We start from the raw sequence: 12,210 nt of genomic DNA, 5'->3' as shown, positions 1-12,210 counted from the left end.
GTACTACCAAACCTTTTCTCCAAATTAGCTACTCGAGTGTTCAAGTCATCGATAGCAACTTGAAGCTTTGAGAATATGTTGTTGATGGAGACGGAGAGCATCATTATAGCGCTTTGTAGGCCGTCTTCGTCAATTACATGAATTTTCTCGTCGTCAGGGGAGATGAGGTGAGAGCAGTCTAGGGAAGATTCCTGACTGTGTCCAATAGGGTTTTCAGGATGGTTGTTCTTGTTGTTTGTTGAGGGAGGTAATGGTAACTCACCCTTTTCAATCATGTCAAGGATGACACCTTTCAGGGGGAGACACGTTTCAGTGTCATGTCCGCGACCTTGGTGATACTAACAAAATAGTTTTCCGTCCCATCTACGTCCTCGCTTGTTTGGTAGAGGCTCTGGAGTTGGACCAATTGGTTTGAGCTTTCTTATGGAGATCAGCCTTTCCAAGGCTATGGCATAAGGCATGCCCAGATCAGGGAAGGACCTATGAGGTCGTCAGGTTTTGGTTGGTAGAGCACCTAAGGGATTGGCTTCCGTGATTTTGGTAGCCTTCCAACTAGGGTTGGTTTTGTCGTTGGCAAGTAGCCGGCTTTCAAGGAACTTAACCTTTTGCTCAATATCAGAAGAGGGAAAATTCTCGGTTATCATTTTGTCCTCAACTTGGGAGAGACGAGTGCTTCAGTTTTCCACGGTATCTAGGAGTCGAAGGACCATGTTGTTGGTTTCGGCGGAAGTCATGGCGGATGCAGACTGATCGGCCTCTTGAGTTTCTGGTTGGCGATTGATGGCACCCAAAGGATTCCTATTTGACATAACGATAGGCGTTATAACTTGTCTTGGCAAGGGATTGCACGAACAACGGCAAGTACGACACATAGGTAAAAAAAAGGCAGTTATGTCGTGAAGACGCGACGGTGTGACTAGGTCATGAGTTCATTAAAGATCGTGAATGACCTCTTGTGTTTGAACTCTTGGTGCAGGACTTTGAACTTAGACTCGAGTGTCGATTTTGGCATAGTGATGCCTAGACAGACGACTTCTGACTTAGTTTGGAGGTTTGTCGATGGAGTGACGCCGTTGGACGATACATGTACACAAATTTGACCTTTGACCCGTAATGTAGAGGAAGGACGGGTTTAATACCCGAGAGGTTTTGACTCTACTAACGCCATTGAAGATGTCTCAACAATTAGGCGACATGACCTAGACCAGAAGGTAGGTACTAACATTGGCGGAAACTCGACATTATCTAGACGACTTGACTTGAAATCGACTGGACTCTAATCGACTCGAGGTTGAAGCAGAAAAGTGGACTGAAATTTTTGAAAAAAAGAAATTTTCAAAAAGATTCATTTGTCGTGTTATGGACGGCTTCCAAAGAGTAGGGATCTTTAGAAGGTCGACCAGTTGAAAGGGTTATATTAGGTTTGTTTTCAAAAGACGGTTTGAGTTGAAATTGCGGCGGCTCTGAAAACAATGTGTTGTTTCCGAAGACGGTTTTTGAAATACTGAATCAGGATTTGAAAATCAAGAATTGAAGATTTTGGAATCGTCATCACAATGGCCATGAAAACGGTTAAATTTGTTTTCAAAGGATTTAAAATAGGGTTGGAAATTTGAAAACGGTTAAATTTGTTTTCAAAGATTGTGTTTTGATTTGAAATCTGAAAACGGTTAAATTGGTTTTCAAAGATTTGATTTTGAATTGAAATTTGAAAACGGTTAAATTTGTTTTCAAATGATTTGAAATTGGATTTGAAATTTGAAAACGGTTAAATTTGTTTTCAAAGATTTGTTTTTGAATTGAAATTTGAAAACGGTTAATTTTGTTTTCAAATGGTTTGAAGTTGGATTTGAAATTTGAAAACGGTTAAATTTGTTTTCAAAGATTTGAAATTGAATTTGAAATTTGAAAATGGTTAAATTTGTTTTCAAATGGTTTGATTGTGAATTGAAATTTGAAAACGGTTAAATTTTTTTTTTCAAAGACTTGATTTTGAAATTGGATTTGAAATCTGAAAACGGTTAAATATGTTTTCAGAGATTTGATTTTGAATTTGAAATTTGAAAACGGTGAAATTTGTTTTCATAGATTGAGTTTGAATTGAAATTTGAAAACGGATAATTTTGTTTTCAAATGATTTGAAATTGGAAATTATGATGATTGAATTCGTCATTACGACGGGTAGAAAACCGTTTTAACCTTTGAAAGACGGTATGAAAATAAAAAATTGTGAGAATTGAAATCGTTATTACGACGGCTTAGAAAAGCCAAATTTGATTTCGAAAACGAGATTTGAAATTTGGAAAGTTGCACAGATTGAAATCGTCATTACGACGGTTTGAAAAACGTTTTTGTTTGAAAACTGATTTCGAATTTTGAAAATTCGAGGATAGAATTCGTCATTACGACGACGTAAAAGGGTGCTTTGAGAATTCAACGGTCGGCGAGGGACCGAGGTTTTAAACGGCCATTACGACGACGTAAAAGGGTATTTTGAAATGGGTAGTGAAAACTAAGGTTTGAAATCGTCATTATGTTAGTAATATTCGTTGTCGGATTTGCAAGTTTGGAAAGCATATTAAAATGTGTAAAAGGAAAATGTTTGATTTGAACTATTTATGTTAAGTTCAATTATTTGTAATTAGTCAAGTTTGTCATCGTACTCGAATTAAACCGACATGGTATGAAGAACCAAGGATGATTAGGAATTATGACTAATATGTTTGCAAATGTAAATAAATGAGAGAAATGGTAAATAAAATAAAAGGGGGTTAAAATACCCTTTAATTTGTAATTAACCAATAATATCATCGAGTCACGGAATAAACCGTCATGGTATAAAGAACCAAGGTGATTATAATTTATGGCTAAAGAGTTTGTCATAAAAATGATTTGACACATTCGAAATGGTAAAAACCGATTGCAAATAAGAAATGAAATAAAGAGGAAAAACGAGAAGAAACACGTTTGAGTCTGACCTGAACACCCACAAGAGGCACGAGCCTCCCTGCATAGTAAGGAGCTCCTGTCTCAGGCCAAAACTCGGTTTTGGCTCGTCTAACCTATGTTTGAATCGTGTTATGCATTGTTCATGCTCATAAACTCATAAAAATAGTAGAGACATGAAATAAGTGATATATTTACACCCTCAAACTTACGTGTATTGATGTTTGCGTGGTAGACGACTTTAGAGACGGTTTTCTTGTTGTGACTACTCGCGATCAAAGAAGTTTAAAAAAGAGTGCCTTAAAAAAGGATTTGGTTTTGAAAATATGTTGTTGGAAAACATGTTGATTGATGAATGGAGTAGGTCAAATGGGTCGGTCGAATGCACGACGACGGTACCAAACAATATGTGTAAGGCTTGTGTTTATGATCGGTAGGTCGTAAACACGTGTCGATTTTGTGACTTAGGAAGTCGGGTCTAGAAGTTTAAGGGGGAAAGAGAGGGCGGACTCTCGCGTGAGGATTGTGTTGTGTGAAGGGTGGTTTTTATAGAGAAATGTGGGGAGGTAGGTCAGTTGAGTTTGCTTAGAGGCTAAGCAGACACCTGCCTTAGGCGCGAGCTACCTTGTGATACAAATGGGTGTATTGTCCTTTTCAATTTGGACGTGGCCTTTGCTCCATCTATTATTTGGTTGGTTTGTTTTGTGGTAACCAAATGAGATATCGTGTAATAATATGGGCATCTAATAAGATGATTTTGGGTGTTACTTGAGGTAGGTGTTTTGTGTGGTTGACTCGGGTTTGACCCGTGTGAGTCGGGATTTGAATTTGGAGTCGGTTTTTGGCCCGGTGTCAGTTTTGACTCTAATTAGGGTCATTTTAATGGAAATGACATGATGAAGACATTCATGGCATTATTTTTGACATTCGGGATTTGGGTTGACTCAGGTTGACTCGAGTTGCGGGTTTCTGAGTCGGTTTTGGGTCCGAAGACGGTTTCAACTCTAAATAGTGTTTTTTAATGCAAATTGCATGATAAAGACATTCTTGGCATTATTTTTGACATTCGAGATTTGGGTTGACTCGGGTTGACTTAGGTTGACTCGAGTTGCGGGTTTCTGAGTCGGTGTTGGGTCTGAAGACGATTTTAACTCTAAATAGTGTTATTTTAATGCAAATGAAGTTAGAAAACTTTTGAATTCATTTTTCATATCCGAGTAGTGCATTAAACCGTCTCATGTATAGCTAATCCACGCACGCATATCAAAAACACGTTATAGTCCGATTATTATCGGGTGGTTTTTGGAAGGTGCAGATACTGGGTATCTACAGTAACTTGAACCTCAACACTCAATTTGATCCACTTATCATCCAGTAATTAATTCACTCCTCTTTTCTCGATCTTTGTGCTCAAATCAAAGGTAAACAATTGATGGGGACCGAGGAAGTATAACATTAAATCTAACCAAATCAATTTAATACTTCCACCACCCAAAGATCTATCAAAAAACCTATTGACGAAAACCCGGTACACCATTGGCGGAGAAGTGTTGATGTAGCGTGAACTACCTTTGACCTTAGACCGTTTTGAAATCAAAATCTCATTGTAAAAAGAAAACACATATGCTATACTACATCAATCTAATATGTAACAAAACTTATGTGTATTTTTTAAGCTTTTTAAAGTTTATAAGTTATATTTTAATTTTTTGACATCGAAACTCAAATTTAATTTTCTGAGCTTAATATTTAAGTGATCGAAATCAAAAAATTTATAACAAAGCTCATATTCTTTAAAATAAAATATTATTGGTAGTTGTGCACCAACAGTCAATAGCTATGTTACATGGTAATTACAAAATATTTCATTCTTTTTTTTTCTTTTTAAAAAAAAAAAATAGTAAAAGAAAAATACTAGACTCCTGTTTATTAATCTGTACTTTGTATATTAAATGAGGTTTTATGTATTTGAATTTGATAAAAATTAATCCAACACTTGAAGTAGTACTCTTAATGTCTTGTGTACAAAGATCACTCTAATTTGTGTAATGTGTGAAATGATCTCATAATACTCAGTAGATTATTATGAGCGTCTCATATGCAAATATATGTGAAAGTTATATTGAATAAAAGTTTATTTAAGTATATATTCCGTATGTCGAAAGGGTAGATGTATTTGTAATGAAATTCAAGTATTCTAATGATGATTGGTTCACCATTTTCATAGGATTGGTAAAAAAAAGAACACACTTTTGTGGAGGTAAATCGTTGAAGAAAACGTTAGCAAACTAGTTTGAATCCCGTGCATTCATGCAGGGCATATATAGATAATTTACTTTGTAATAATGTATTATTTATTAATTTTAAATTAACACATAATTAATTTTTCATATTTTAATTTGAGAATAAAGAATTAAATGAAAAACTAATAAAAAGAATTGAGTAGAGTCATGAAATATGTATTTTAATGACACTTTTTTACCACATACTCCGTAATTAATAATTCCAATTTATAAATTTTCTCAAATAATTTTAATAAATTTTGTTTTCACGAAATCAATAATATCACTTTATAGTGTTTTTATACTAATTAAGTGTGTGTTTGGCCTAGTTTTGTAAAGTGTTTTTAGACCAAAAAACATAAATTGGCCACACACAATTATTTAAAAGTTGAAAAGAGTTTCCTAAATGTTCAAAAATCATTTTTTTGCCCTTAAAAAGAGAAGCATTAATTTGGTGCTTCTAGTTTTGAAAAACACTTCTTCAAAATTAAGCTTAAAAAACAAAAACTCATTTTTAACAATTTAGTCAAACATGCTCTAAGTTCATGTTATGTTTTTTTAATAGGAAACTAATAATATCAATTTATAGTTTTTTCATATACAAAAATTTAGATTTATATACCAGTTTTGTTTTATTATAATTAAATGAATACTATAATTAAGTTCTAGAATTTTTATAGTGAATAAAAGACTATATGGTAATTAAAAGATAAATCATTTAATAAAAACGAAAGTCTTATTTCCTTATTTAAGGAGATTCTTTTTGGAGGGAAAATGTTTGAGAATTTTTATTCTCTTAGTATATAGGAGGATGTTTGAGACAAATAAAAAATGCTTTTCTTTAAAGAAATTATGTAATTTTCTTACCCGGTATTCAAGAAAACCTCATAATTTACAATTAAAGCATTGCAAAATCGCAGGAGGCGGGACCAGGAGGTTTATCTGGCGGTGGGACATGGGGATCCGCTACCGATGAGAAGAGGATTTATACAAACATTGCAAATAGTGACCATCTGACTTTCGTTCTTAAGCCATCTAACCTTACAAGCAATGTCGGCGGATGGGTAGCTATGGATAGTAGTACGGGCAAAGTGTTATGGTCGACATCAAATCCTAGTAACGCCTCCTCTAATGGCCCTGTTACAGTGGCTAATGGAATTGTTTTCGCTGGTTCAACCAATGGAAAAACTGGACCAGTTTATGCTATGGATGCTAAAAGAGGAAATATTTTATGGTCATTTGAGACAGGAGCAACTGTATTTGGTGGTGTCTCTGTTAGCGATGGTTGCGTTTATCTTGGAAATGGTTATAAAGTTGGAATTGGATCTTTCAATCCGACTTTTACGAGTGGAAAAACTCTATTTGCATTTTGTATATATTAACTACTTTCATTTCATACAAAGATGTGGGGAAAAAAAGGCTACACTTATAATAAATCACAAATTCTCATTATAGACAGGAGATATCCGTCTATAGTTATAGACAGACCAAATATCCACCCACTTTAAGCATAAGACAAGCAACAAGTTGACACCTAATTTTTTTTTTAATTGGTTAGAGTAACACTAAGTCTATTTTAGTAATAGTGATTATTTGATGGAAAATGAGATAGCAACACCGGGTGTTACCCAGTTTCGGTACAATCCAGGGTATTTTAGAGCATGTTTGGTCTAACTTGTTGAAAATGGGTTTTTGTTTTTCAAGGTTAATTTTCTAAAATTGTTTTCAAAAGCAGAAGTACCAAATTATTGCTTCTATTTTTATGGGAAAAAAGATGCATGGTTTTTTGGTTGTTGAGATTTTTTTTTTAGCTTTTAAATAATAATGTGTTTTGTTACCCGTGAGAAATCACGGGACTATTTATGCTTTTCCGCTTATGTTTATTGTTTGATGTCATGTGTACAATGAGACTCGATCTTGACATCTTGTGAAGAATTAATATTTAGATGATAGCCTACAACCTTGTTTTAGTTTTTGTTATATTTTTGTATGTGTTGAGCACGAACTTCCATACTACTTTATCCTTTTAACTAAAGAGATTTGAGACAATGCTCTTATGATGGAGATCGGAAAGTTAATATGTAGGCAATATTATTAAATATTCAAAAATTAAAAAGAGGGCATTAAATTTAGGATAACGTTTTGGAGGAATTGAACAGTAAAATTGAGATACAGTCATACAAGGAGTAATACTTTGGAAAGTTGAGTTTTAAATCATTTATATGTATTGTGATATTATTTGCTCCAGTGATAAATAATCATCATTAAGGCCCTTATTAAACTACCCTATTTAACATTTATTTCTTTTATTTAATAAGATGAACTATTGTTTCCCTTTAATATTATTATACTTTGTATTTATGTTACCATAATTTATTTTTTATCTTCACCTTCATTAACAAAATTTTTTTTCTTCCCTGTAATAAATTGTTGAAATTAATGTGAAGATTAATTACAAAAAATTTCTTACATAAATATTATAATAATTCTAATTTAACATTCCTTAACAAAATATCATTATATCTATATTAAATTAATTGTGTACATTAAAAATTTCACGAGTTAAAAAATTCCAAGACTCTACAGATCACATCTAAGTTTCATATTTTATAATTAAATTGAGATTTTAATTAAAGTTTTCATAATTGAACGTGTTAGTGAATCGATTAAGATTTTTCATACTAACTTTTTTAACTGCTTTATTATGACAAAATATTGATTGAAAATGATATATATTTTTTCTTTGATAATTGTTAAACTTAATTATTCAAAAATCGTACTACTTAAAAATTACACATTTATTTATTTATTTAAAATTTTAACAAATAAGTAGAAATTTTTTTTAGAAATATTAGTTGCTAACACAAAAAAAAAAAATTAAAACAAACTTTTTATTTTCCTCTCCTTTGTTATTAAACTACCCAATTCATTTAACCTTTATTTCTTTTATTTATTCGGATGACCTTTTTGTTTTCCTTCAACATTATTATACTTTGTATTTATGTTACCATAATTTTTTTATTTACCCCTTCATTCGCAGAATCTTTTTTCTTCCCTATAATAAATTGTAGAAATTAATGCGAAAATTAATTACAAAAATTTTCTTATATTAATATTATAATAATTGAGATAGTCTTATTGTGAAAAAAAAACATCTTATTTATCACCAACAAAGGATTTTTGTTAACGCAAATGAAAAGTCTCATATCTATTATTTGTGTTACAGAGTAAATAGTCTTTGAGCTAGTAGTTTGTTTATATTGCAATGATTCCTCTTTAATTTGTTGGATCTCACTTAAAAAATTTATCACTAAAATAAAGTCACTGAAAAAATTTATCACTAAAATAAAGTCACAATTTTAACAACGTACCTAAATAAAAGGATCTTATAGCATTTAAACATACCAAAAAAGTTATTGAGAGTAAATACGAAGAACGATGGAATTCCAATAAGACAAATTATTATTAAAAAATAAGGATTACAATTTTGTCATTCATTCTCAAACTCACTTTAGTAGCAAGTAGTCTAAAAGTTTTCGTCTATCGATTTTGTATTCAACCAAAAGGATTAGTCGCTAAAAAATCACACAAATTACGTAGTCGGAGGTTTGGGGATTTAGGAAGTGACCACTTTCATCCGAACATCTCAAAATATATACACCTGATAAAATAAGAAAACCATATAAGGACATGACATTAAATAATTAAAGGCACAATAATCTAGAGTAATATATCAAATCTTACTTGTTAAAAAACGCAAACAAAAATCATGGCAAGATAAAACATACATATTGCCTACATCTCAAATCTGTACCATTAGAAGACAAAATATCAGTGTATTTGAATTCCGATTAAAAAAATCCTACAAAATAAATAATAAAGTAAAAGTTAAGATAATTTTACGATTGTGCTAAGCAAATTTTGCTAAACACTTGCTAACAAATTACTTAAAGAGTCGATGTTTTGGTGATTTAGGAAGCGACCATTGAACACCTCAAAACATATAAACCTGGCAAAATAAGAAACCATATAAGGACATGGAATGACATAATAAAATGCACAATCATCCAAAATAATATATGATCAATAAGTTAATCTTACTTGATAAAAAAACTAAACAATAATCATATCACAATAGAACATATTACTTACCTCTGAAATCTTCTCAGTTAGAAGATAATATATTGGTGTATTTGAATTCCCATCAAAGAAATCCTACAAAGTAAATAATAAAGTAAAAGTTAAGATAATTTTACGATTGGAGTAACAAATTCCAATAAACACTCAACTCGATAACAATTTGCGCCACATAATGCATTTGGCTTGTATTGTGGAGGACATCATTTAAAATCTACAAAACTTCCATATGCAAAACAAATTGTTTGGTTTGAATAAAACCAAGAAACAACTACTATGTAATTGGTAGAACAAAGGGTGAATATCGACATGTAATGGTGTTCATCTATTGATGTCAATAATTTAAATGATAAAATAAATAAGACTTATTGTTAAATGGAATAAACGGAGAATTTCAAATGGTAGGATTAATTTCCTAAAAAAACGTAGAATTAACAAACTCACAGATGAGAGGAGTAAATGGTAGAATGTTGATAGTTTTTTTAATTAAATGGCTCAATTATTGTTTTGACATTTAAGAAGCAAATATAGATATGAAAATCTCTAATTAAATTTGGTAAGGTATTATAAGTAGAATTTACTTAAGAGATGTTACATATGTTTTAGATGACTTAAGAAGATGTCATGTCACATTGTTGAAGCTAGCCTTTTTATATTGTTTATAGATTATATATAGATATAACATGTCACCACATATCAGAGATTCATATTATCATTTTATATTACACACCATAATAGAAAAAGTAAAAACCCGACAAAAATGAAAGAATATTCAAGCCAAAATAAAAGTGTAAACATTACCATTATTTTCTAATTTCATGTAATGTTATTGATATGTGAGTATGTCACCCTCCTGCAATTCGAAAACAAACACAAAATAATAACTAAATTAGATACTAACTATTAATTCAAAACATAATAAGGATAAAAATCGAAACAATACATTTAATTCTCTATGTATTTTTTACCTACCGACTTTTGTAATAAAAATGAAAATTAGGATTGGTGTGATATTTATATAAGATCATTTTTGTAATTAATTCTCCTATTAATTTCAACAATTTATTTGGGGGAAGAAGAAAATTTTTGTGAATGAAGGGAAGATTAAAAATTATCATAACATAATTACTAATAATGGTGATTGAAAACATACTAGCATTAAATAAAAGAAGTATATGTTACATAAATATGATAGATTCATAACCAAAGTTATAAGTGGAAAATAAAAAGTTTATATTAATTTATTTTTTGTGATTGTTGTATTAATTTATCTAAGAATAATGATGATAAGAATGACATTTTTGTTAGACATTTTAGTACATTTTATGCATATATAAAAGGATTAATTTAGTAAATTTACATTGTATAGATTAGTGTCATGTTACAATTAAATTTTTGCTATGTCATAATAAACTTTTGCCATGTGGCATTGTCTACGTGGCTTTAATTGGTCATTTTAGGATATCCTTTTAATAATATTTATAGATGTGTTTGGCCAAAAAGTATTTTTAAGTCCAAAAACACTTTTAAAACTTAGGCCAAACACACACATAGTAAATTTCCCCTTATTATTTTTTCTACACTTAATTTTCGAAATGCAAATCTTTTCATTAAGAAAGGGTGTTTTTGGAAGTTTTAGTTTTGCAAACTGCTTATTTAATAATACCAATCGTTGGTAGGTTGGCATGATCATCAAACTCCAGTGATTTCTGATCGAATTCTTCAGTGCCTTGTTTAACGATTGATTGGTGATCTATCAGCCAATTAATAAATAAAGCCAACAAAGTTAGTAAAATAAATGGGACATACATTATTGTCTCCATGTAATAGTCTCTGAGTTGTAAAGTTTACAAATAGTTTATCAATTGTCATATCGATGGGAGTTTTGGACTTCGGATTGTCGAAAATTTTACGGAACTTCCATGAAGTTTGGAAGAATGAGAGAAGACGAAATGAAACAATGTATTGATTTCTTTGTAATTTCAATTCAATTGTGCTCAAATTATGTTCTCGTCCTTCTAAATTTGGCGCAAATTTAAAAAATGAATTCAACTTTTAGAATTTTTATATTATTTTCCCTGGGGTGTTACTGAAATTAGGTAACATCCGGTGTAGTAATACCCCCATTTATTTAGGAGCCTTTAGCAAGACATTCCCAAATAAATAGGGCTGTTACCATCTCGGTTTCCCGAGGAAGTGAATAACAAAGTATAACAAACCAAAGTAGAACAAATCAAAGTACTTAAGATAAAATTTAGCGATTACATGTTCTTTACAAATTAACCAACTAAAAACTCAATATAAATTTAATTACGACTCGCAGCGGAAATAAATAAAGTGATTAATAAAATACATGATCTAGACTTCTAGGTAGACTGGCCGAGTCCTCACGCATCCCCATAAGCTCCTAGCTAGCTAGTCTCAAGCACCTGCAAGTCTGCTCCCCACTTATGGTTCATCACAGGTGTTCACGAATACACGGTCAACCTCGCGGTTGAGTAGGATAACAATCTCAAGACAGATAATATAAATAATATAAAGATTCAAACACAAATGGTATGAATTGTTCTCATAATTCAGTCCTCAACCTCCCGTTAAGTTACAATTCAGCCCTCAACCTCTAGTTGAGTAGAGACACTAGAGACAGGTCTACAAAATCAGCCTGGGCCTTACACCACCACGAAGGTATTAAACGGTGTATGCCAATAAGTTTATAATACATCACCCGAAGGCTCTTACCATGATGTCTACCTCAGCCAGTAAGTTTATATCACATCACCCGAAGGCTCTTACCATGATGTCTACCAGGCTAAACTTGATATCCAATCCATTATCAAACCAACAG

General features: G+C 31.6%; 1 protein-coding gene across 1 annotated transcript in view; it reads left to right on the top strand.

The window, feature by feature from the left end:
• Window positions 1-6,763, top strand: part of LOC141614982 (uncharacterized) — a 32,147-nt gene extending 25,384 nt beyond the window's left edge. Inside the window, exon 4 of the mRNA XM_074433611.1 lies at window positions 6,149-6,763. Coding sequence (XP_074289712.1) covers window positions 6,149-6,610 — 462 coding nt within the window. The 3' untranslated portion in view covers window positions 6,611-6,763. The remainder of the gene's footprint in view (window positions 1-6,148) is intronic.
• The last annotated feature ends 5,447 nt before the right edge of the window (window positions 6,764-12,210 follow it).

Source organism: Silene latifolia, chromosome 11, assembly GCF_048544455.1.
Source record: "Silene latifolia isolate original U9 population chromosome 11, ASM4854445v1, whole genome shotgun sequence".
NCBI lineage: Eukaryota > Viridiplantae > Streptophyta > Magnoliopsida > Caryophyllales > Caryophyllaceae > Silene > Silene latifolia.
The sequence above is the reverse complement of the archived record's forward strand: the minus strand, read 5'-3'. Positions and strand labels throughout refer to the sequence as shown.